This window comes from Sporothrix schenckii, assembly GCF_000961545.1.
Source record: "Sporothrix schenckii 1099-18 chromosome Unknown Cont38, whole genome shotgun sequence".
NCBI classification, from domain to species: domain Eukaryota; kingdom Fungi; phylum Ascomycota; class Sordariomycetes; order Ophiostomatales; family Ophiostomataceae; genus Sporothrix; species Sporothrix schenckii.
The window spans coordinates 2,752,328-2,774,065 of NW_015971139.1; the positions used below are offsets into that span (position 1 = coordinate 2,752,328).

The 21,738-nt window shown below is 55.9% G+C and overlaps 9 protein-coding genes across 9 annotated transcripts; 5 read left to right on the plus strand and 4 right to left on the minus strand.

The window, feature by feature from the left end:
• Positions 1–1,243: 1,243 nt before the first annotated feature.
• Positions 1,244–2,938, plus strand: SPSK_06177 (chromatin structure-remodeling complex protein RSC7; the record flags this gene model as incomplete). Its single annotated transcript, XM_016732884.1, has 2 exons — positions 1,244–2,486; positions 2,547–2,938. The coding sequence occupies 2 exons, from the start codon at positions 1,244–1,246 to the stop codon at positions 2,936–2,938; spliced, it is 1,635 nt and encodes a 544-aa protein (XP_016592598.1).
• Positions 2,939–4,871: 1,933 nt separating this feature from the next.
• Positions 4,872–6,782, minus strand: SPSK_06096 (rhomboid-like protein; the record flags this gene model as incomplete). The annotated part of the gene is made up of 1 exon (XM_016732803.1): positions 4,872–6,782. The coding sequence occupies one exon, from the start codon at positions 6,780–6,782 to the stop codon at positions 4,872–4,874; it is 1,911 nt and encodes a 636-aa protein (XP_016592599.1).
• Positions 6,783–7,344: 562 nt separating this feature from the next.
• On the plus strand, positions 7,345–8,067 carry SPSK_06597 (uncharacterized protein; the record flags this gene model as incomplete). The annotated part of the gene is made up of 1 exon (XM_016733299.1): positions 7,345–8,067. The coding sequence occupies one exon, from the start codon at positions 7,345–7,347 to the stop codon at positions 8,065–8,067; it is 723 nt and encodes a 240-aa protein (XP_016592600.1).
• A 2,010-nt stretch (positions 8,068–10,077) lies between these two features.
• On the plus strand, positions 10,078–10,707 carry SPSK_06635 (uncharacterized protein; the record flags this gene model as incomplete). The annotated part of the gene is made up of 1 exon (XM_016733336.1): positions 10,078–10,707. One exon carries the CDS (start codon positions 10,078–10,080, stop codon positions 10,705–10,707), a length of 630 nt encoding a protein of 209 aa, XP_016592601.1.
• Positions 10,708–11,079: 372 nt separating this feature from the next.
• SPSK_06159 (uncharacterized protein) lies at positions 11,080–12,812 on the minus strand (the record flags this gene model as incomplete). Its single annotated transcript, XM_016732866.1, has 4 exons — positions 11,080–11,181; positions 11,218–11,946; positions 12,086–12,168; positions 12,203–12,812. The coding sequence occupies 4 exons, from the start codon at positions 12,810–12,812 to the stop codon at positions 11,080–11,082; spliced, it is 1,524 nt and encodes a 507-aa protein (XP_016592602.1).
• A 1,552-nt stretch (positions 12,813–14,364) lies between these two features.
• Positions 14,365–15,090, plus strand: SPSK_06593 (uncharacterized protein; the record flags this gene model as incomplete). Its single annotated transcript, XM_016733295.1, has 1 exon — positions 14,365–15,090. One exon carries the CDS (start codon positions 14,365–14,367, stop codon positions 15,088–15,090), a length of 726 nt encoding a protein of 241 aa, XP_016592603.1.
• A 145-nt stretch (positions 15,091–15,235) lies between these two features.
• Positions 15,236–16,138, minus strand: SPSK_06514 (serine/threonineeeee-protein kinase psk1; the record flags this gene model as incomplete). The annotated part of the gene is made up of 1 exon (XM_016733218.1): positions 15,236–16,138. One exon carries the CDS (start codon positions 16,136–16,138, stop codon positions 15,236–15,238), a length of 903 nt encoding a protein of 300 aa, XP_016592604.1.
• A 695-nt stretch (positions 16,139–16,833) lies between these two features.
• On the plus strand, positions 16,834–17,745 carry SPSK_06506 (uncharacterized protein; the record flags this gene model as incomplete). The annotated part of the gene is made up of 1 exon (XM_016733211.1): positions 16,834–17,745. The coding sequence occupies one exon, from the start codon at positions 16,834–16,836 to the stop codon at positions 17,743–17,745; it is 912 nt and encodes a 303-aa protein (XP_016592605.1).
• Positions 17,746–18,275: 530 nt separating this feature from the next.
• Positions 18,276–20,616, minus strand: SPSK_05983 (uncharacterized protein; the record flags this gene model as incomplete). Its single annotated transcript, XM_016732691.1, has 2 exons — positions 18,276–20,098; positions 20,178–20,616. 2 exons carry the CDS (start codon positions 20,614–20,616, stop codon positions 18,276–18,278), a joined length of 2,262 nt encoding a protein of 753 aa, XP_016592606.1.
• Positions 20,617–21,738: the final 1,122 nt, after the last annotated feature.

Sequence of the window (21,738 nt, forward strand, 5' to 3'; positions counted from 1 at the left end):
CGTCCTCGGTAACCACTAATGTCTACGGAGTACGCTGGATCTCGGACGGCGGAGTGCGCGTTTGCGCGTTTCCTGCCTCATCTTGCCTTTGTTGTTTTTGCCGTCTCTGGTCTTTTTTTGCCTCTCTTGAGCCCTTACGGTCTGCCGCGCCAGTCGTCGGCCGCTCTCTGTTGCTTTCTTTGTTGTTTCTCGTTGGCCTCATCGCTAGACAACAAGACGGCGCCGGTGTTTCTTTCCCCTCATTTCGTCACCATTCTCGACCTGCCCAGGCGGTCCTGGCGTGACCTGGCTTCTCTCTGTCCTTGCTTTCTCTTCTTCGCTGCATCCTTGCTTCCTTGCTTTTTTCGCGGAGCTTCTACACCGAGTCCCCTTACTTGTGCGCTTGCTTTTTTATTTATTTATTATTATTTTCTGTGTCCTCTTTCCATCCCTTGCGACCGCTCGATCCGCACTGGCTATCGCTCATCAGGCATGGTGGAACTATAAACGGCAGGCCGAATCGCATTCTTGCGGTTACGGTTTCTTGCTTCTCGTTTCCCCTTCCTTTCCTCGTCATTGCGTTTTGGGTCTTTGATTTTCTGTGTTACCTGGTACACTCTTCCGTTTGCCTCTTTCATCCCGTGTTCATGCAAAACCTCCGCGGCTGCACGCGAATCGTTTCCAAGTATTCGGACTGCTGTTCGAAGGCGCGTGGCAAGTAAAGGCTATTGCAGTATTGCTGTTGGGGTTCACTTGTAGCACTAGCCCCCCGCTCGCTCTGCATTGCTCTCAGCCTCCCCTCCCACCAGAGCACTTTTGTCTTTGTTGTTCCCACCCTTCCCGCCCTTTCCGAAATGACCAACCGGCGCACGAACATCTACGACCTGCTCTCCGACGACTACAATACTGATGCTCAACCGTGACCAGATCTTGCAAACGCATCGCGGGGCTTGAAACGGAGCCGATCACCTGAAGGCTACCACAACGCTAGCCAGCAGGGTCCCCTGGGTGAAGATAGTACGTTGTCCTGCCATCGTTTTTGTCCCGCTCCATTCCCAAACCCGTCGTGTTTACCGACGGGTTTACTTTTGCTTTCAGCAAACGCGACGGGGGTGTCTGATTGGAAAATTTCGCTAACACTCGCTTCTTTCTTTCGCAAACAGGCGACAAGCCGAGAAAGAGAGGCCGACCTACCAAACCCACGAAGCCAGGTAGCATCATTGAAACGCCGATTCAACCGCCGGCTGTGCCGCCATTGTCCAACATGTCCAGCCAGCCTCTTCCTCCTCATGCGCAAGCGCAGCCGGCGCACAGTCCGACGCATCCGCCCCAGCCCACCCAGGCGCAACGCTCGTATGTGCCCCCTCCGATCCAACCCCCGGCCGCCTCGGCTGCTGGAGCGCCAGGGCAGGCTCCCCCTGCCCAGCCTACTCAAACCTCGCCTCCTGCGAAGACGCCTGCGAAGCCGACCCTCAAAGCCCTGCCCACCGTGCGCGACCACACTACAGACCAGCTCGGTCCCGGAAACGACGAATATCTACCGCGTGAAATTGACGAATCGGGCGAGAAGAAGGTTCTTCCAAATGGCCAGCTGCTGGGCGGTCGCGAATACCGCTGCCGCACGTTCCTGGTTCCCCAGCGTGGCGACAAATTGTTCATGCTTGCCACCGAATGCGCCCGCGTCCTCGGCTACCGCGACTCGTACTTGCTGTTCAACAAAAACAGATCACTCTACAAAATTATTGCAAACCAGGTGGAGAAGGACGACCTCGTCGGCCAGGAAATCCTGCCCTTCTCGTATCGCTCGCGCCAGATCGCTATTGTCACCGCCCGCAGCATGTTCCGCCAGTTCGGCAGCCGCGTTATCGTCGGCGGCCGTCGTGTCCGTGACGACTATTGGGAGACCAAGGCTCGTAAGCAAGGTTTCACGGAGGCCGATATGGCCGGTGAGAAGCGCCCTGGCGGGACCAAGGCGCGCGAGGCCGCCGCAGAGGCGGCTGCGCAGAGCGCGCCCATCATTGGTCAAGCACATCCAGAAATCGTCTACAGCAATACGGGCCAATTCGGCGCCGCGCCGCCTACCCAGCTCGTCCAGCCGGAGTACAACGATACGCGGAGCCGCGATTACTCGAGCATTTTGAAGACCGGTCCCCGACAGGAGATCACTGGCCCGGCATACCAGGACCGCTCGCAGCCGGCCCCGATTGGCGAAGTCAACGCACAGGCACACCATGCGGCCGAGTTCAACAAGTCCATCAACCAGCAGCGTGATATGCGGAACGACTACCTTCAGAGCATCTGGCGTCGTCCCCACGAGCAACCGCCGCCGCCAGCTAGCCTCACTCCGCAGCAGGTCTCAACCTCGGAGTCTCTGCCGTCCAGCCGCTCCGTCACTGGGGCCACGTCTGCCGGCGGTATGGTCCACCACAGCCCGCAGATGATGATGTCTGCTGCTCCGTATTCGCAGTCGGTCACCGCCCAGAGCTCCCTGCCATCGTCAATACAAAGTATGTTGGGTTCGCAGGATCGCCATCTTCCGCACCCCAGCACACTGCTAACGAATGCAGGACCCACTGGCGGTTTGTCGCAGCCGCAGGGCTATAGCTACCCCCAGTCGACGCAGATGTGGCCCCAGACACCCCAGACACCTCAGTACAGCTATGGACACCCGTCGTCCGGCCCGTCGTCGCACCAGCAGCACCAACAGGCGCCACCGCCGCCACCCTCGTCGCAGCTGCGCCACTCGAGCAGCGGTGGGCAGGTCCCTCCGAGCAACATGCCCTACTCGGGCATGCCGGGTATGAGCCCTGGCTATCCCTCGCAGGGCCAGGGTATGCCTTACGACCAGACGCCTCGTCAGTATATGCACCCATCCGGCTCGGGGTCGCCGGCTGTCACACAGGGCTGGCAGGGACAGCCCCAGGCATCTTCACAATGGTGGGCAAACCAGCAGCAGTAGGTGTTCATGCGGTGGCTCCATCGTGATCAGCGGCTGCAAGACCGGAGTGTATACGACGACTCGGAATAACCGCCACCGTCATTTGCGACAATGTATCGGATCACAATACCGTCATACAGCGGCGGTTGTATAGGGATTTCAATCGCTATGGACAACGACGACGTTCACGACTATTTCGCAGAGGAAGCCGCTGGGGGATGTCGGGCCTCGCGACGATAACGACTTTGACGAAGACCGGCCTCGTTTTATTATTCCCCTTTCTAATTCGACCGATTTTTTTCAAGCAAGCGGCGGTATCCTACATTTTTTTGTCCTCTTTTTTCTTTTCTCTTCTTGTTTACTTCTTATTTTACCCGCTTTTATTCTTTATTTTATGTTGATGCAACCTGACTCATCCAAGGTTTTTTTATTGCACATGATTCTCTCAGGCTATTGGCGGATATCTGTGATCCGGGTTTTATTGCGTTTTACCTCGTTTTGTTTTTCTTTTGCTACCACGCTTCACTTTTCAGATTGGTTCTCTTTTGGCTTTGTTTTTTGGGAGGCCCAGTCATTGTGCTTTGGCATCTGGTCCGGGTTGGAATTAGAGGAGTCTTTTTGGGTGGATTTCTCTATTTGTTTCCTGGATTGGGGGTTTTATTATATCCTTTTTATTACCCTGGGTTGTGGAGGTTTCTGTCTCTTTTTCTATTTATTTTCATTTATTTTCAGTTGTCATCACGTTTTTCTATGCCTGTTGTGCTTCTGCCACTTGGCTTTCTCCCATTTATTCCGTTTATTGTCCGGTTTTTTGCTTCTCTTTCCTCAAATTTCTTTTTGTGATTCCCGCCGTGTTTTGATTCCTATTGTTTCCTGAACAATCTCAATCGTTTGTTGCTTTTTTTATTTCTACATCGTGACTTGAGGAAGGGATAAACGGGCTGCATTCCGGAGATCACGCTGAACGGCCGCTGTTTTCTTTCTTTCTTTTTTAATACAGATGATCCGCTTGGGGATAGCGCGTGTGTGTCTACAGGCACAGCTGAGTTGGCTATCGTCTTTCCATTCTGTCGCCTCTGTCGGCTCGTGCAGCACTCGCAGTGTTTTTGTGTATGTCACCGGCGGCTAGCCACAGAAAATTTGTGTCTTGGATCGAATGCCATTCGAGACATACAGACGCCGCTGCACACGGAACCTTCCACGAGGGAATCAACAAGTGAGCATCACATACTGCACTTTTGCATCTCCCTCACACAAGACAAACCACACATCCCCACAACGAAGCACACGGGCATGAGTGTTCCGAGACAGCCTTTGTGCATTCATGATATCTGTCACACATCTCATCCCTATCGAGAACACAAACGCCATTCTTTTATTCGTACGGACTGATCTTTGATTCTTTATTACCCCTCGCAGACGCATTTGCATGTTATATGGGTTGATACCATTTCTGCTGTGATAGTTGATTGTTCTTATTCGCTTTTACCTTCCTCTGCCCTCTTTCTTGTATTGTCTTGCTGGTTGTTCTGTTCTGCCTTGTATTTGCAGTCTTGCTTTTTCCAGGTCCTGGGTTGGATACTTGGATTTCGACTTGGGCTCTCCTTTTCTCATTTCAAACTTCATCTGATCCCTCCCTCTTCGAGGCTTTTTCTCTTTCTTCACATTCTCCTCTTTTATTTTACTTCTACTTGTCTGAGTTTATCGTTATCGCAGTTTTTAAATTCACTCAATATGCTCTCAATCCTTGTCGATGAGCTTCGCCGTGATTATGCACGACAAACACAATGCGTGCAATTGCAACTATTTGGTTAGTTCCCCGGTTGATTGTACTACGTATGCGTGTGTTATCTGTGAGACGCTGTCTTTTATATTCCGAAAATGTCGCTGCTTTTTCCCCCCGCCGGCCATATATTCGTACATATCTCGTTAGAGCCAATAATCTATGATTTATCTATGGTTTTGTGTTGCTTTCTTGCTGCCGCTCATCAGCAGAAATGACAGCCGGCGTGCTGTCGGAGAACATCAGCTCCCACACGCTTCGTGGCGGGCGACCCTCGGCAGCCGCCTTGTGTGTCTCTTCTTTCTGCATTCGCATATACTCGCCAAAGGCAGAGCCAGCAGCTATGCCGGCAAAATGCGTGACGACATCAATGACGTGTTTCTCAGCACGCAGCGTCAGCAGGTTAAGGCCCAGCATGAGGCCAATGAACCCGAGACCCTGGATACCGGTGTACGGGTCGGGCGGCAGGCCCAGGATCTTGAAGCCCTCAAACTTGTGCAGCATAAAGTATGCTGCGGCGATGCCGTAAATGGCGCCTGACGCGCCCAGCGTCGTAAGGTGCAGGTTGTTGCGCAGCACAATGTTCGTGAGGCTCGCTAAGAAGGCCACCAGGCCAGAGGAGAAGTACACCTGCAAGAAAGCCGGCCGGCCGATCTCGTCATGCAGCCGCGTGCCAATGAACCAAAGGAAAACGACGTTGGCCAGCAAGTGGCCCGCCTTTTGGTGCGAAAACATGGCGCCGAGCAAACTGAGCGGCCGTGGCGTCGCCGGCACCACGATCATGTAGCGATTGAACAGACGCCACAGCGGCGGGACGCGCCACATAGCAAAGACGACGACGTTGGCGCCGATGATTGTGAGGACGGTGGCGGCAGAGGGCGAAATCGACGGGAACAGGCGGCCTGCGCTGGCCGTGTCCGTGCCGCTGGCTTCCAAGTAGCGCGTGACAAGGCCGCCGCCAAGCACTAGCGCAAGCACAGTTGCGTACGACGGCCACAGGCGCTGCCAATGGGACATGGTCGGCGGCGCTTCCAGCGGCGACGTCGCGGCCAGCGCATATTGCTTCGTCCGCGGGCTCATCTCGCGGGCCACACCGGGCACGCCCACAGTGGGCGCGCCATCCGGGCCCACCAAGTCGCGCGACTTGGCGGCCTGCTCCGCCCATAGTTTCTCCTGCTCGGCTCGCCGGGCGGCCTCGGCCTCTTGCCGCTGGCGCTCGCGGATCTCGTTCTTGGCGCGGTTGCGGGCGCGGATGGCGTCAAAGGCGCCCACACCGTACACATCGTCTTTCGGCACCTCGCGGAACAGGCGGGAACGCCACTTGGTTTCACTGGCGCTGAGCGGGCGCGTTGCCGGTTTCTGGTCCTGGCCGTCACCCTCCTCTTTCGAGTGGGCTTCGACGTAGGCCTGTTCGTCTGCTTCCGTCTTGGTAAGCCACTCGGCCTGCTCGCGCTCCATGGTGGCCAGCTCGTCCTCGGCTCGCAGGCCTGCGTTGATCAGCTCGTCGACGGGGGTCGTCCGGCGCAGGTAGGCCAGTGCGGTCTCGATCTCGGCTGGCGGGAAGCGTGCCGTATTGACTCGGAGAGACGGATCGTCGAGCGTGCCGGCGACCCGGCGGCCGTGCAGGATGCGCAAGAGGGTGTTGGCGGCGACCGGGCTCATGCCAGGACCAAACACCTCGGCGACCTCCTTGGGCTCGAGGTCGCCGCGGCGGCGGAACGGAAGGCCTTCGGCGTCGTTGTAGTCGGGAGGAAGGTCGACATACTGGGTGGTGACGGACGATGCGGAGAAGAAAGTGCGGACTTGCGCGCGAGTGGAGTAGGTGTACGAGAGGCGAGGTCGAGAAGTGGTTGTGCGTGGTGATACAGTGCGAAGGGGTAGCCAGTAGTGGCACGGCGAACGGGATGCAGTGCGACTTGTAAAGCGTATGGACGGCAATGGAGAACGGCCGTGAGAGCGTGTGTGTGTTCGTATTGCCGTCGAGGCTGTCAACGAGAAAACATGTTGTCGTTCGAGAACCGCTGGTCTTGCGGTCACTGGCTTCTGGAAGGCGCAGCGAAGCCCGTGTCGTAGGGTGCTCATTGTTTTGTCAGAGCCCCCGGAATCGGTGTTGTCGTCTGCAGCAGCGTCCTGCTGAGCGTGGAGGTCATACAGACTGCATGGCTTTTCCCGGAGAGGTTTTTCGTGATTCGTTTTCTAGTCCGGTCTTTTACAACGGCGATACCCGATAGCGGCAAGCCGTGTTAGCGGAAAGAATTCACAGCTGATTTTCGCATTCTTCGGCCAGTAAGTTCTCTGTAGTTTTAGCTTTTAGGCGGTCGGAGTGGCTGGATAGAGGGGCTGCTGGTTCTTCAAATAGTCGGTATTTCGATTTTCCGGCGCCTATGCCACCCTTTTTGTCCCCCGGGATTCTGGAATACAGGGGGATGGGCGAGCTACCCCACCATGCGACGGAAAGCTCCAGGCAGCTTGGCCGCGAGTGCATAGGCCCGCCACTGTGAGAACGTCACGGTCTTGTACAGGACTACATCCAACCCTCGGAGCCGTGCTCGCCCTTTCCTCTCGTTTCTCCTTTTGTTTCTCTATACACGCCCACGTCTGTCTTTCACACATCTCAGTCACGACCACACTTCCATACCCAGCCATGTCTTCCGAAACCCAGCCCATCAGCCCTGCTCGTTTCGCCGATGCCATCAAGGACCTCTCGCTCGCCTCGCTGCACTTCAAGGTCCTCGAAATCCGCAACGACGTGGCTCACCTTGACTACTCCAACGAACAGCTGCTGCCATACGCCAAGGGAACTGTCGCTGCTCTGGGCGCCACCCCTAGCGAAAGCCCCGAGCCCGACCAGGACTGCATTGACGCCATCAAAGAAAACCTCGTCGTCATCGAGCGCAAGCTCAACCAGCTGCGCCTCGTGCGCGCCGAGGTCGAGAACCGCGGCGTCAGCTGGACCGAGTTCCAGAGCAAGGAAGAGGCCGAGCAGGAGCAGGTTGAGTCGGACCAGCGTGCAGAACGGACAGGCTCGGCGCTGGCGGCGGCACGGCAGCCGACGGCTGCAACCAACGGACACACAGCCACGACGACCAACGGCCATGCTGGTGCCGGCTCGACCGCGGCCACAACCACAACCACGGCCGGCAATCCCTGGACAGATGGCACCTTTCAGACGGGCACCATTCGCAATGGAGAGGTTCAGATGGACTCCATAGCTGGCCAGTCGTTTGCATCACGCAACACTGGCGGTGGCAGCCTGACGGACGAGCAGCTCCAGCAGGCCCTCGAGGAGCGCCTTGGTCTGTCATCACACAGCGGCAGTGCTAACGGAATCAACGATGACGATGAAGAGGGCGGCCTGCACTTGTGAGCGAGGACGACTGCTGGAAATACTCCCATTAAAAGCAATGCCCTTCATTGTGTAGGACTTTGGCCCACAGCCCTACCTGGACAGTGCAACGTCACATTGTCCCGGCTTCACAAAAAAATCACAAAAGAATCACGAAAAAAGCTTGCTTGGAGAGAGACGACCGCCGTGTGACACGCGCCGGGTTTCAAAGTAACGTCTTACACTTGGAGACGTGTGTACCTATTGTCCACTGGCAACGCCCAGCGTGAAATTGCCTGGAAGGTACTGTTAGCAGCTTTCCAGCTTCGAGACGACAATGCCGGCGACTGTGTTTTTTAGAAACAATGTCCCGGCATCTGTGAAGGGCTTTGAGCTAATTTTCTGTATGTCGTCATATTGGGCTCACAACCTTTCTCGGACAACAGCACAACATGGACAGCGTTCGAACGCTACAACGCTGCTTGTTTGCACTTCTACACCTCCCCTCGCCGAACTGTTGAAATTCTATTTAAAGTAACAGTCTTGCGCATCATGACCTGTTACGGCTGTCCAGCTGGCAAGCTGGACCTTGATCTTGTCCCTTGGCTGACGAGAAGGAGGGGTTGATACGAATGTTCACTGGCGAGAAATGCGAGATATGCGGAAGCATAACGCCAGCTTACCCCAGCTCACAAATGCATCTAAAACACGACCCAATCCGATTGGTCGGTATGTTGCCCATCCCTGGAAGGCCTTAGCAATGGGTCCGACGTACATTCAAGTACCGCAAACGTGTCGAGTCGCCTAACCTAGCACCATGCACCCATGCATCATGCCGGTACGCAGTTAAGCAGGCAAGCAAGACGAGCGGACAAGACAAACAAACAGATAGCCAAGCTTTGTGTAATGTGGCATGTCTTCTTATTTTCTCTTACATATTGGTGTGGTGCAGCTTATGACCCGACATGGCCCTCTCGTTTTCAGACAGCCTTGTCTATATTGGGGACCTTGTGACTGGGCATAGCGACATCTTTAATTATTGATATTCGATTGCCTTTTTCATTTCTTGAACTTCCATGTACCATCATGCTCTATGGTTTTGATTTCTCACCACGAAGCTTTGACCTGCGACTCTCACACCGCCTTTATTTTTCAAGGGTCGAGAATTAAAAGACCTCTCAAGTCGTGGTTTCGTTTTTTTCGTATTGCTCACAGAGTGCTTGGCACTTCGTGTTCTGCCGTCCGTCAACCAGGGTCTGCCGATCTTTCAAGCCTGCCAATCTGAAGAAAGACATCAAAATATGAAAGAAAACAACCTCTGTGGTACGCTCCTTTGTTCTTTTCCCACCCATCTCGGTCGTTATGACGGCATCGGCCTCTTTGCCATGTTCGGCGGCGGGGAAGGACAAACGACGATGAATTATCGTGAAGGTATGACCGTCATATCTTGGGGCACCTCGTGATGATTTCTGACTTCTGACTCTTGTCCACCTTGCCTGTTTTTCAACTGGATACTGGTTCCATCTTACTCGACGAAAACCAGGACCCGAGGCGCCGATCCCAAGGCAGACACGGCTTGGGCACGCAAGATAGTTTGCCATCCGACACAACACACGGCTTATAGGCTTTCTGGTGGTTGCCGAGCCAAACTGCAGGTGCGCATCTCGTGTTGGCCGATCGGTGTGATGGATGTCCCGGACACTCTGTGTTCTTGTATACGGCGCATGTTTGGTAAAGAGCAACCAGGGGCTCTATTGTCGAGGCTTTTGGCCTTCTCTGTGTCTCAACTCTGTGATTTTGTTGCCAACCTGATTTCAACTCATAGAACTCAAAAAGGCGACGTCAGTCAAACACACAACTATAAAATATGGTGTCGTCTCCCGTCCTTCACATCTCAAAATCATGGCCCCCATCCACATCTCAGCCTCACTCCATCTCAATTTCCAATCTACCTCAGCCTTTATTTCACTCTGATATACATCACCACTCGCTTATACCAAGCCGGCTTAGTCAATTACCCGCTACCTTCAACAAACCACCGTCGTTACCAACATGAAGTCATTCGCTTCCCTCGTCGTCGTCAGCCTCTTCGCCGGCCTAGTGGCCGCCGTGCCCACGCCGGCAGATACTGCTCCGCTCTGCGGCACCACATACTATCCGACCATCCTTCAGCAGCTGTCAGAAGCGTCGCCCAACACCGTCGGCGCCAACACGGCCGCCACCAGTGGCGACTTCCATGTCAGCCAGACGGTCATCACCGGCTCTCCCTCGGACCGCATCTACCAGCTTGTCGGCTTCCAGGGCATCCCCTCCGGCTCCTTCGGCTGTGAGCTCGCCCTCACCTTCCCGGCGGGCTACCCCATTACGTCGTCTGTTGGCGGTGTGGCCGGTCCTACGCCCATGCTCAACGTCACCACAGTGCTGCGCAACAACCCGAGTGCCATTGCATACCCCAACGGGTTCACCTTCAACAGTTTCCCCACCCAGCTGGGGCCCAGCCAGGGCCCGTTCGGGACCGTGTCCGCGGCTGCCGGCACAACGGTGTCAATCAACTCGGAGAGCTGCGACAGCAATCTTGCCTTTGTCTTTAGCATTGCCTCGTGGACGGGAACATCGGCTGGTGTGGAGTTTGCAGAGCATAAGAGCCCTCTGGCGGGCGTTTACCTGACTGCGAGCTGTTAATTGGTGGAGATGGAAGGGTTGCGGACATATATCGAACTGCAGACAGTTCCGAGATTATGACTGCCAAATCTATTGAGGATGGTTTTGCTTTCCTTTTCTTTATTCATTTGTTTGTTTTCGCCTGCCCGGCAAAGTCCTCTCCTTTACAGTCGCCTACCTTTTCGATCGGCTACGTAGTCCTCTCTCGCTCTTTAACATATGGCTAAGAAAATATGTGCCCTTGACACTCATTTGTGACATCAATATATTGTTCTGATATTTCACCTTACTACCCAGACCCAGACCACTCGTTCAAATACATGCTTCTATGATTTATATGCAATCCTCCATCCTTCATATGAAAGTCATGAAACGTTGTACATCGCCTTTGGTTTACAGCTTCTCGTTTGAGAACACATTTAGCTGGAAGTGAAGGTCGAGTTGAGCGAACCGATCTGTCGTTTGCTTGTTAGCGGACTGACACTTCACAATATGCTGTACTATTACGACATGAGTGGACAGTCAACATACCTTAATGTTCGAGTAAATGACTGAGGCATCAGGATGGGCGCTCTCGACGGTCTTGGGGTCGCCAGCAGCCGGGTCGCAGCGCCCGCGGGCAACACCCGGGTCAGTAGCGGGCGAAGTCGTCGGGAAGTTGCTGTCGAGCCAGTTCATGGAGACCGCGTGGTCGTCCCACACGCTCAGAACGAGGACCATGTTCTGCAGCGACTTGCCCATGCCGGCGAGGCCGCCGACTGTGGCAAAGTAGTTGTCGTCGCCAAAGGCCGTCTTCTGCTGTTTGCAGAAATCCTCCGAAATGTAGTTGACGGGATCGACACCAGTCACGGCTGCGTCGCTGTTGGGGATCACTTTGCCGTCCTGTACATAGAAACGGTTGATTCGAGAGAGCGTGCCCGTGTCCGTGCCGTCGTCCGTGACAAACTGCGTGACGATCGTAAAGGCCTTGCTGGAATCGACCGTCTTGCCGGTGCCATAAAACTCCTTGTTGCCCATACGGAACGAGTTGAAGTCGCAGCCGTCGGGATCGCACAGGCCCGAGTGGCGGTTGGCGTCGCCAGCGCCACAGTCTTGCTCGTTCTCGCAGCGTGTCTGGGTCGACACCTTGCACGGGTGTGGTGTGTAAGCTGTGGCGTCCAGGTTGGCCTCCCAGATGTCCATCTCGGCACAGCACGAGCCGTACGAGCCGGAGCCCGAGTTGCCATCAGTAGCACTGCCGGTCCAGCCTTCGACGTTGGCCTAGGGAAGTTAGTATGTCATGGGCGCGGAAGAAGCAAAGAAAATAAAACAATAAAACAATAAAAACATTACCTCTCCTAAATAAAAGTTAGTGATCATGATAGCAAATAGTAAATAAAACATGTGTGGTCAACCGTACGGGACGGTACGGGCCGAAATGGGCCGGTACCGGTCGAAATAGGAAGGTACGGACCAGCCATCGTGATATGACCATCACGACACCTAAAAAGCTTCAAAAAAAAACACCGTTACGCACCATTGATGAACTTTATGTCACGAGGGCATTGCGAGTCGCAGTAGCCCGTGCCGTACTGGGCGCCGGCCTTATTGCCCGGGTAGGCACTGAGGCCGCCGTCCTCGAGCATCTCGCTAAAGTACACGGCACCGTTGAGGCCACAGGGAAGGTTGCTGACGTCGACGTCAAAGGTAAACTCCTTGTTGAGCAGGTTGAACATGCGGTACTTGCTGCCGTCGCCGCCGGCCGTCAGGTAGACGCGCGAGCCAACGTTGGCGCCGTTCTCGTTCTTGGTCACAAACTGCAGCTTCAGCGCACCATCGCTGGGCGTCGAGATGCCGTACGTCTTCTCGTAGTCGGCGCCATCAATGGCACAGTTTGCCGCGCAGGTCTTGCCGTCTGGACAGGCGGTGGCGTTCCACGTGTTGCCGTCGTAGCAGTTGGTGTAGCCGGAGGTTACGTGGGTCCAGCGCCAGTTGGCATCGAGGACGACGGTGGTGTCCTCCTTGGTGCAGCCCGAGGCGGTGCAGGACTGGATGGCCATGGAAGGGTGTTTCTCAGCCGTCAGGGTGCCAACCTGCTGGCCGTAGACGGCGGTCGCAAAGACCACGGCTGCGAACGAGCGGAACATTGTGGAGGGAAGAGGACGCCTGAGATGTAAAGGTGGGCAGAGAGCAATGGGATTGGATGGACAAGTATGAGGAAAGGGAGAAGATGATGCAGAGGATGGAGACGAGACTTGTTCAACTGCAGAGGCAGCAGACAGGACTTGTCTTTAATACTTTTCGAGTTGTTCTCGATGCATCTTGCTTCGAGCATGGCATCCTTCTAACCTTTTGCGTTTTCCAACTTGCACACAACGTGCACGGTTGACTCCTTCCGTAACCCCAAGACCGAATTGAACTGCGGAATGGTATCCCATGAACTCCTGTTGGCATCGACTCGCATCGACTCAAGCTAGCGTGGACCTCGTGATATTATCCTGGTCGGAAGCCGCCGTCTTGGCAATTTGCAGAGAGTACGTTATGACGGAACGGACATGTTTCTATAAATGAGGGTGAGGGATATCTATTCGCGTCATCTCAATTACAGACCGAATTGCGGTCCAAGCCTGCGGATCTTCACCAAAACCTTTTCGTTTGCGGTGTAAGTGAGATCCAGCCCTTTGCAATAATCACGAGGAAAAGGGGTATACACGCTTGTCCATGTTCCGCTCAAGTAGAATTAATATATTTAGGCAGGGGACCTTGAGGTACAATAAAGCTGCGATGACGAAGACGGCATTGCTGATCAGAAAAACAATCACGGTGATCTCTTGCATAATGCTACCGCAAATGGCGACGGAGTGGCAACACGAAGCTTGTAGCTACTGTGCGGCATGAACAAGATTGACCACTGCTGTATATTTGACACGAACCTATTCGCCGCTATTTCGGCGAGACGGTTCGTGGGCCCGTGATACAGAGGCCCGTAACCCGGCGACCTGGTGCGGTTCTCTCTACCCAAATCTTTGGTAGCGTAATTTGTTCGGCGAGCTTTGGCGTCTGGAGCGGATGTCTGTATATTCAAACCCTCCCATGATGGGGTGACGTTTGGGCCCTGGGCTGGAGTTGCGCCGGTCCTTCCGAAATAGGCAATTCCTCTTTTGGCGGGGAGGGCCGCCTCGCTCCGTTGCATTCTCGGGCTGTACCTTCCGCAACATTTTTCGGGAAGCAACAAATGCGGAAGAGCACAAAATACTCCGTAAGCCGTGAAGACACAGAAGCAGAAAAACAGGGAATTACACAAAATAAAATAGCAACACCAACATAACCGGGGGCGACCCAGCTCTTAAGCCCATGAACCAATTGCAACCCGGATACTTTGCTCGCAGCAACCCAGCGCAAAGAAGTATACCGGAGCGGCGGATGGTCAAGTCGCGGATGAACTTGTCGGCCTAATTGAGCATTCTCGTGTCGTGGTGGACGGTCTGTGACGGTCGGGCCTCCACACGTGATTTGACAGGTCGGCAGTGCGGTTTTTTCACGTCAGCCGAAATCGCCCGTCGCCTAGAATCACCTCCTGCGAACACGTTCACCTTGTCACGGGCGAACTAGACCGCCTCTCGCGCCAGGCGCCTGCCATTGTCAATTGCCAACGGGCTTCGCTTATTTATATACGTTTCTGTCTTCATATTCCCCAGCATGACGTCCCCACCGTCGTCCGAAGACGTGCCATACTGGCAGGTCAATATCCCCGTCGATCAACGCACGGCTACATGCCCCGACTTCTTGCTCAACATCAATGCCAAGGACAGGGGTATCATCAGCACGCGCCAGGAGGACTCTGCCCTCATGTCGTGGCCCGAGGTGCGCGCCGTGATCGCCGCCAACCAGCTGCAGAAGTTTCAACGCACACCGCTTGCCCTGCGCCGGTACCTAGAGTATTGCTGGGGCCTTAAGGAGAAGTACGGCAGCGCTGTCCACTTTGTGCTGCGGGAGCGGCTGCACTGGACGACAGAGGAGCTCGCAGCGAGGGTGTCCGCTGAGGCAGCAACGGGCCACGGCAGCATCCCCGACTTTTCGGACAGTAGCGATGTGAAAATTCTGTGCAACGACTGGCCGTATGGCCTCGACGAGCGCATCGTGCACTTGGTTGTGTGGACCAAGTTCCCACTGCCAGAAGACCCGACAACAGGCGACCTGACGGACGACGCGCGCGCTGCCATAGAGGCGTATGTCCAGCAAACGTTCCGTGCAGCTCTGCCAGCGGACAGCGTAATTTGGTTCAAGAACTGGCGGTCGCTCAAATCTGTGCTGCTGGTCGAGCACTTTCACGTCATGCTGTTTGACCCGCCGGTCGAGTTTGTTGCGCGCATCACCAACGGCGACGTGCCGCTAAGCAAACGGCTGGAGGGGGACGGACAGTAGATGCACCAACAAACAAGGGATAAACGATAGATCATAGCATGCCATAGAAAACAGATCGATAGATAGACACGGATAACGACAACGCATGACAACCCCTAGTGGGATAACAGTAAAAAGTAAAAGTAGAGGGAGAAACGCCCCTTTCTCACAAATGCTCTGCTCCCATGCGCACCTCGACGACTGGCGCATCTGCAGACGGGACCGCAATCGGCTTCTCCAGCGACACGTGTACGTACCACGGAGGCAGGTCGGGCCCTGGGAACGGTCCGTTTGGGCGGAATCTCAGCAGAATCAGGCGTGCAATGTGCGTCGCCAGGGCCTCGAGCGTTTCGAATTCCGACGTCTCCAGAATCTGAACGACAAAGGCCTCAAGCCGCGTGTACACGTCCTCGTACTCGGTAAACCGGTCAAGGGCAATGTCGGCCACAACGGCCTGCTTGGCCGTCCGCTCGTGGGGATGCACGCCGACAAGTGTGGGCACACGCAGCCGGTGCAGCCGCAATGTGTTGGAAGCGATCGGGGCTGTGCCTTTGGCTGCACGCGCCAAAACGCCCGCGGATGTCAGCGACACGCCCTCGCCGACCAGTGTGGCCTTGGGCAGGAGCACCGTCACCGAGAGGCTGCGCACCACAGAAGCAGAAAGGAGGGGCGGGTTCTGCGACGGGTCCTGCGACGGCGCGTCTGGCGAGCTTGGTTTTGCGCCCGTGGCCATACGGCCCGTCAAGTCAATCCAAAGGCCATCCAGAACGTGGAGCAGACCGGTGGGCGGCCGTTCCTCGTCCCAGCGCTTCAGGCTCTTGAGAACCGCTTTGCTCAGCGTGCCGTAATGGACCGTATCGCCTGCTACTTGGTCGGTATTGGCTGCCTCGGGGAACGGTGCCGCCAGAACGGCCTCGGCAGAGAGCACGGCAGGCTGTGGCCGGCCGTTACGGCCCCATGCATCCTGCCCAGCGCCGGGGCCAAGGGTAGCCTGCAGGCCGCGCACGCGGATGACGGCGCGGGGCTCGCCGATGGCGGCCTGGACGTCCCAAGCGGTGGGTTGGGGCATTGTGCATGTGTGGATGCGAGTAAACGAGATCACTGCACGGATGTTGCGCCAATCGCGGGAGATGGGCTGTGAAGAGAGAACACAGGGAAATTCGGTGAAACTGTGATTCAATGGAGGTGAAAATTGAGAGCATGCTAACCCATCGCCGCTACGCCGAACAGACAGAGTCTAGGGCTAAGCAAAAGTCGCTAAATACACCGGCTGCATCGAGCACTTACACAACCGGCCGACATCACCGCCACAAACGGACGGCGATGCTGCCGTACAATGGCTTCATTCGACTTTGCCTTTTCGGTGCATGTGCCCGCGGAGGCTTGCCAAAGAAATTCCAAATACCTATCCAGCTTTTATACCCTGCCGATCCAATCGACTTTCGACTTTACGGCGCACCAATGAATGCAATGAGGCTGGCACAGTCGACATACACAGCCTTCCTCTTGCAGCCAATGTAGCTGAATGTCACAACTAGGCACACCACCTGTAAGGCGTCTGTCACACAGATACATAAATACACCCTAATGAGGCGACGTCTTGAAATGGGATGCGTCCCGTTTATAAGGTCGTCCTAGGAAGATGGCTTCCCGTCTTTACAGTCCCGCATTTGCCATTACGACACGAAATTCTGTGGATTCACACAATCCGTGCACGTCTTGGAAAACAGTCTTGTCCAAATCGTCTACGAGACACCTGCAGCCATGCCTCGCACTGTCGCCCCGAAACATGGCGAGCTTTCGGGCTCTGACCGCCGTGGATACAGGAGAAACGCGTGGCATAACGACCGGCACTTAAGCAGGTCCCGAAGCAAGCACACATACAGCAAGGACGACAGCGATGATGTCGACTCGGAGGAAGAGTCCACGAAGAAAACGTCCATGGGATTCTTCTCCTTTTTCGTCCACAACCTGACCGCACCACAAGAAAAGCCCGACCGTCGCCGCAGTAGAGCCAGATCCCCTTCCGCCTTGTCCTACCATGCGCCAGTTGCTACTGCAGAGTACGCACCAGCTGCTCCTCGTGCAGCCCACGCTTTTGCAGCAGGCAGTGCAGCACCGAACGCGGCGGCCGCCGCATTGCACACACCCCCGGGGACCCAAGTGCCGGCTTGCGCAGTACCCGCTTCCATGATCCCTCCTCCTACCATATCGCGCGCGCCGGTGAGGAGCATCGCGCAGCCGCGCGACAATATCCCTCGCCACCCTGCCGTCGCCACGGCCCCGGCTCATCCTGCTGGCGGTCCCGTCCCAGCCAACACGGGCACCACAGCCGGCCGCACCACCGCCACGCCGCCCTGCTCGACACCGCGGGAGGAGGTCGACATTGTCATCCACAACCTGCACACCAACGCCCCCGGGACGTCGCGCGCCGTGCGCACCAAGCCCATGGCCGTGCTCCTATCCCATATGATGAGCATCATTGGCCGAGAAGGCGTGCTGCTGCACAGCGTGGCGGCAACGGCGCACAGCATCACGATTGTGCTGGAGGACGGGACACTGTGGACGAAACGGAAGGGCGGGTTCCGGGATTTTGTAAACGAGCTGCTGGCCATGGAGGCGGTGGACGGGAACGGAAGCGTAGTCACACATGACGATCATATCATGGCGCATTGACATGGGGCCGGAAAACCCAAAGAACGAGAAACGATGCACGCTATATAAATGAACCAAGACCGTCCAACAATCACCTGCGATGCAAATATTGTCCAGAACACCAAAATGACGTGGTATTATGCAGCCGTCGCACTGTCCTGTGCTACGTGCGCCCACATGCAGTAGCAAAACATGAAGAAACAAAACCAAAAGAGAGAATAGGTACCGCGGTAAGGTCCTAAATGCAACGCCAAGTGAACTCCCCGAATAACGAAATACATAAGGGGGCCAGACCCCTTCCCTATGAACAAAAAAATCATATGCCAAAGTTCGTGGGCTCTCCTGGTAGTAGGCAGAACAGCAAAGAACAGGGGATACGAATATATGTACAAGCGCCAATCCCATATGTAAAGAATACGAAGGTAATGCCGTCTCTCAGCACCGGTAAATGATGTTAATAAAACAGCAAGGTCTAAAACGTGCAACATGCCGCGCAGTAGTGTAGCGGGAGTACACGCTGAGAAATGGGACGTCGACAAAGCCTGATATATTTAGTCGATCAGAGTTGTCATGCCGTGGGGGACCGACCCTGGCGAAATCGTTTTGGCGTCGGATCCACGACGGCTACTCGACGACGGCGGAATGCGTGGTGTGGGATGCTCGAGTGACAGGGAGGACGGCTGCCGGATCTTGTCGATCTTATTGTCGAGAGCGCGCTGGATGGCGTCTTCCGAAAAGCGGTTCTCCTTACCAAGTACATATCGGTCGCGCGCGAGCGGGCTGCTGCCGGCGCTGTCACGCAGGCTCGGCAGCATCGAGAAGTCTGCGGACAACTGACGCTTGATGCTCTCGGGGGGCGACGAGAGGTCGGACACGTCGGAGAGCCCAGAAACATCTGTCGCGACAACGGACGCATTGCAGCCGGCGCGCTTGCCGCTGGTATTGACCTCTGGTGATTTCCCAGACGGCAATGGCTTCCGCTTCTTGACCTCGGGTGTCGAGGCAGGAATGTGCTTCGTGGCGCGGAACGTGAGTGCAATACTCTTCGTTGGAGCCTTCTCCTCCTTCTTGGCCTTGGTGACCTTGCCGTGCACCACGATGCGGCCTTGCGGTTTGCTGGCTGGGAGGGCATGGCGCTCTTTCTTGGCAGCCGTAGGTAGCTTCGAGGCCACAGCCGCCTTCTTGACGGCAGCGGGCGGCTTTGAGTCCTTCTGCTTCTCGGTCGCCGCGGTTGATTGGGCGGTCTTGTTGCCCTTCTTGACCTGCTGGAACGGAAGCTTGCTCTGCCGGGCCTCGGGTAGGCGCTTTCTGGCGGGTTTCGGGCTCGAAATCGGCGTCGGCATGGCGGCGGTGGGTGATGATGTTGATTTGGTGAGAGTCTTGGCCTTGCTAGGTGATTTGGGCAGAGCCTTCCGCGGGGTGCTGCTCGGCTCCTTCTTGGTGGTCTTCTCGCCGGCCTTGCTGGCACGGGGCTTGGCTGGCGAGCGGTCCTCTAGAACGACCTCCAGCTTCAGCGAGCCAAGGTCCTCGTCGCCGGTAACGCCCCAGCTGCTCGGGCTGCCCACATCCGGAGCATCCCAGTGCGGGAGTCCAGTCAAGCTTGCGACATCGTCACTGCTGCCGCGAACGATGAGGTCCCAGCAGTCCTTGAACTCGGCACCCTGCGGTTCGGGATCGACATTGATCCAAGCTGTAAAGCCGTCGCGGCGGCTGCGGGTCGTGTGGCACAGCTCCTTGACGAGACGACGCACACCAGGGATCTTGAGACTCGTGCCAACCACGATGACAGCGTCGGCGCCGCGGCGCAGATCCGCTTTCGACACCATGCCAATCGCCTCCTCGTCGGGGTTGTACTCGTTGTACAGAACAATGCGGGGGCGCAGACGCCCAATACCGTGGCTGCGCTTGCCGGCAACCGCTGTGCGCACCTCGTCCATAACAGTGCATTGAGAGCAGGCTGGCGCTTCGGGGCCGTCGAAAAGAGAGCCGTCAAAGTCCTCCAGCTGGCCGCACTTTGAGCAGACCATCTTCGCAAGGCCTCCGTGCAGCTGGACGGTGGTCGGCCACGGGCCCTTGACGTTGAGTGGTACGTTGGTGGCAAGCGGGGGCATCTTTGTGTCGATGCAATCGACGTTTTGTGAATAGAGGCGCATGAGGCGGCCCTCGTGCGCAATGGATGCAAGCATGTGGTGGAAAGGTGTTGGTACGGCCGCATCGGTCATGTGGGCCAATTCGCGGACCATCGAATGGAAGGAGGAGGTAGACGAGTCGTGCTTGTAGACAGAGGCGTCGAAGAGGTGCTTGCCGGAGCCCTTGAGGCCGTGCTGGCCGCGAAGGGTGGTGAAGAGGCCAGTCGAGGACCGGAAGTCGGGGACTGTACAAGGGTTTGTTAACATGCATAAAGGGGAGGGGGTCTGAATAGATCTGAACAAGGACGGTCGCAAGCCACATACTTCCTGCAGAGACGGAAATGCCAGCGCCAGCAATGACAACAATTTTCTTCTTTGTGCGGAGTGCCCGAATGAGGTATCCCAGTTCCTCTTCGCAAGCGTCGGAGCTAGCCATATCATTGAGGTCGAGATGCCGCGTCATTCGTGGGCGCTTCGGAGGGGGCTGCACCCGCCGCCTCTTTGCAGGCGGTGGCCCGTCGGCATCGGCATCGGCATCGCGGTCCATTTTGCGAGGAGACGCACCGCCCGACTGTGATGTTGCGCAGGGCGACGGATACCGCTTAGACGGGTCCAAGGCAAGCAAGGAGGGCGAGGAAGGCGGTGATGGGGTCTTTGAGAACTCGGAGAGCGGCGATGATGGCGGTGATGACGTCTCACGAGGTGGGCGAAGGGTCGGTGGTAATGCCGGCGACGACGCCGGAGAGGCTATTAAGTTGTCCATGGTGGCTGGGGATGTGTGCAGGACATACGCAAAGGAGGTGACGAGACGTTGGTGGAGAATGAGGAAGGAGGAAGCGAGAAATGCGTCGAGACGGGCAGGAGCGGCTACCTTTAACAATCGGAAGAAGGAAAGCGCGAGGGACAGGGAAATGAGCCTGGCTAGGGAGGAGGGACCGAAGACGAGCGATATGGATAAAAGCGTAGGAGAAAGGGGAATGGTAGGTAGTGGCAAGGAGCGAATGGCCCAAAGAGGGCCAAATAAAAACGAAAAGCAAAGCCGAGTGGGAGAATGGCTGGTTTATGTCATGATTCAATGTGTTTTTGTTCTGCGTGCGGCGGTTGGGTTTCTGCAGATTTTTAGCCTGGTTCCTTCTGTTCTCGATCGTCGTGATTTGGTTGGTCGTCGTTTCCTGTTTTGTCGACGTTTGGGAGGAAATGAGAGGAAAGGGGGAGAAATTGAGGAAGCGACGGGAGAAAGAGTGAGGAAAGAGCGGGCGAGGTAAGATATTTGACAGAAAGGGCGATGGGCGAGACCTGCAACGTGCGAGAAAAAGTGAGAGAAACGGGGTCAAAGAACAGGCCCGACCAAGAGCCAAAATGCGGCCAATGCTGATGAGAACGACCAAAACCAAGACGTGCGAAGAGAAGACGAAAAGGGTCACGCCAGAAAGACGTGCGGCATGCAGCAGAGCAAAATAACGTACCGTAGCGGCAGGGGCGGACGGCGGGGAACGACTGGGAAAGAGCACGCACTAGACAAACAATAACAATGGGGAAGGGCAAAATAAACGGAGCAAAACAACAACGATCTCCTGGCAGGAACGAGCCAGCGATGGAGATGAAAAGCGACGGAGACTGTGCAAGGCACGCGTGGATTTTCTGGGACCCGGTTCCGTTGCACCTGCCGTGTTTGAATTTACAAGAATCTGTTGCTTTCTGACGTTTCCTTCAGCAGCATCTATGTACATAACAGCATAGCATTGTGGCTCTCTTGTCCTAGATGAGTTGCGTCTATGTTACCCGGCCGTCCTTCTGCTGGTTTTCCGGATTGGCCTCCCCTTTGACGTCGTTAGCGCGGCAGTGTTATGTCCCTTTCGCCTGTTCTTCTCGGAAGTAGCGTTGT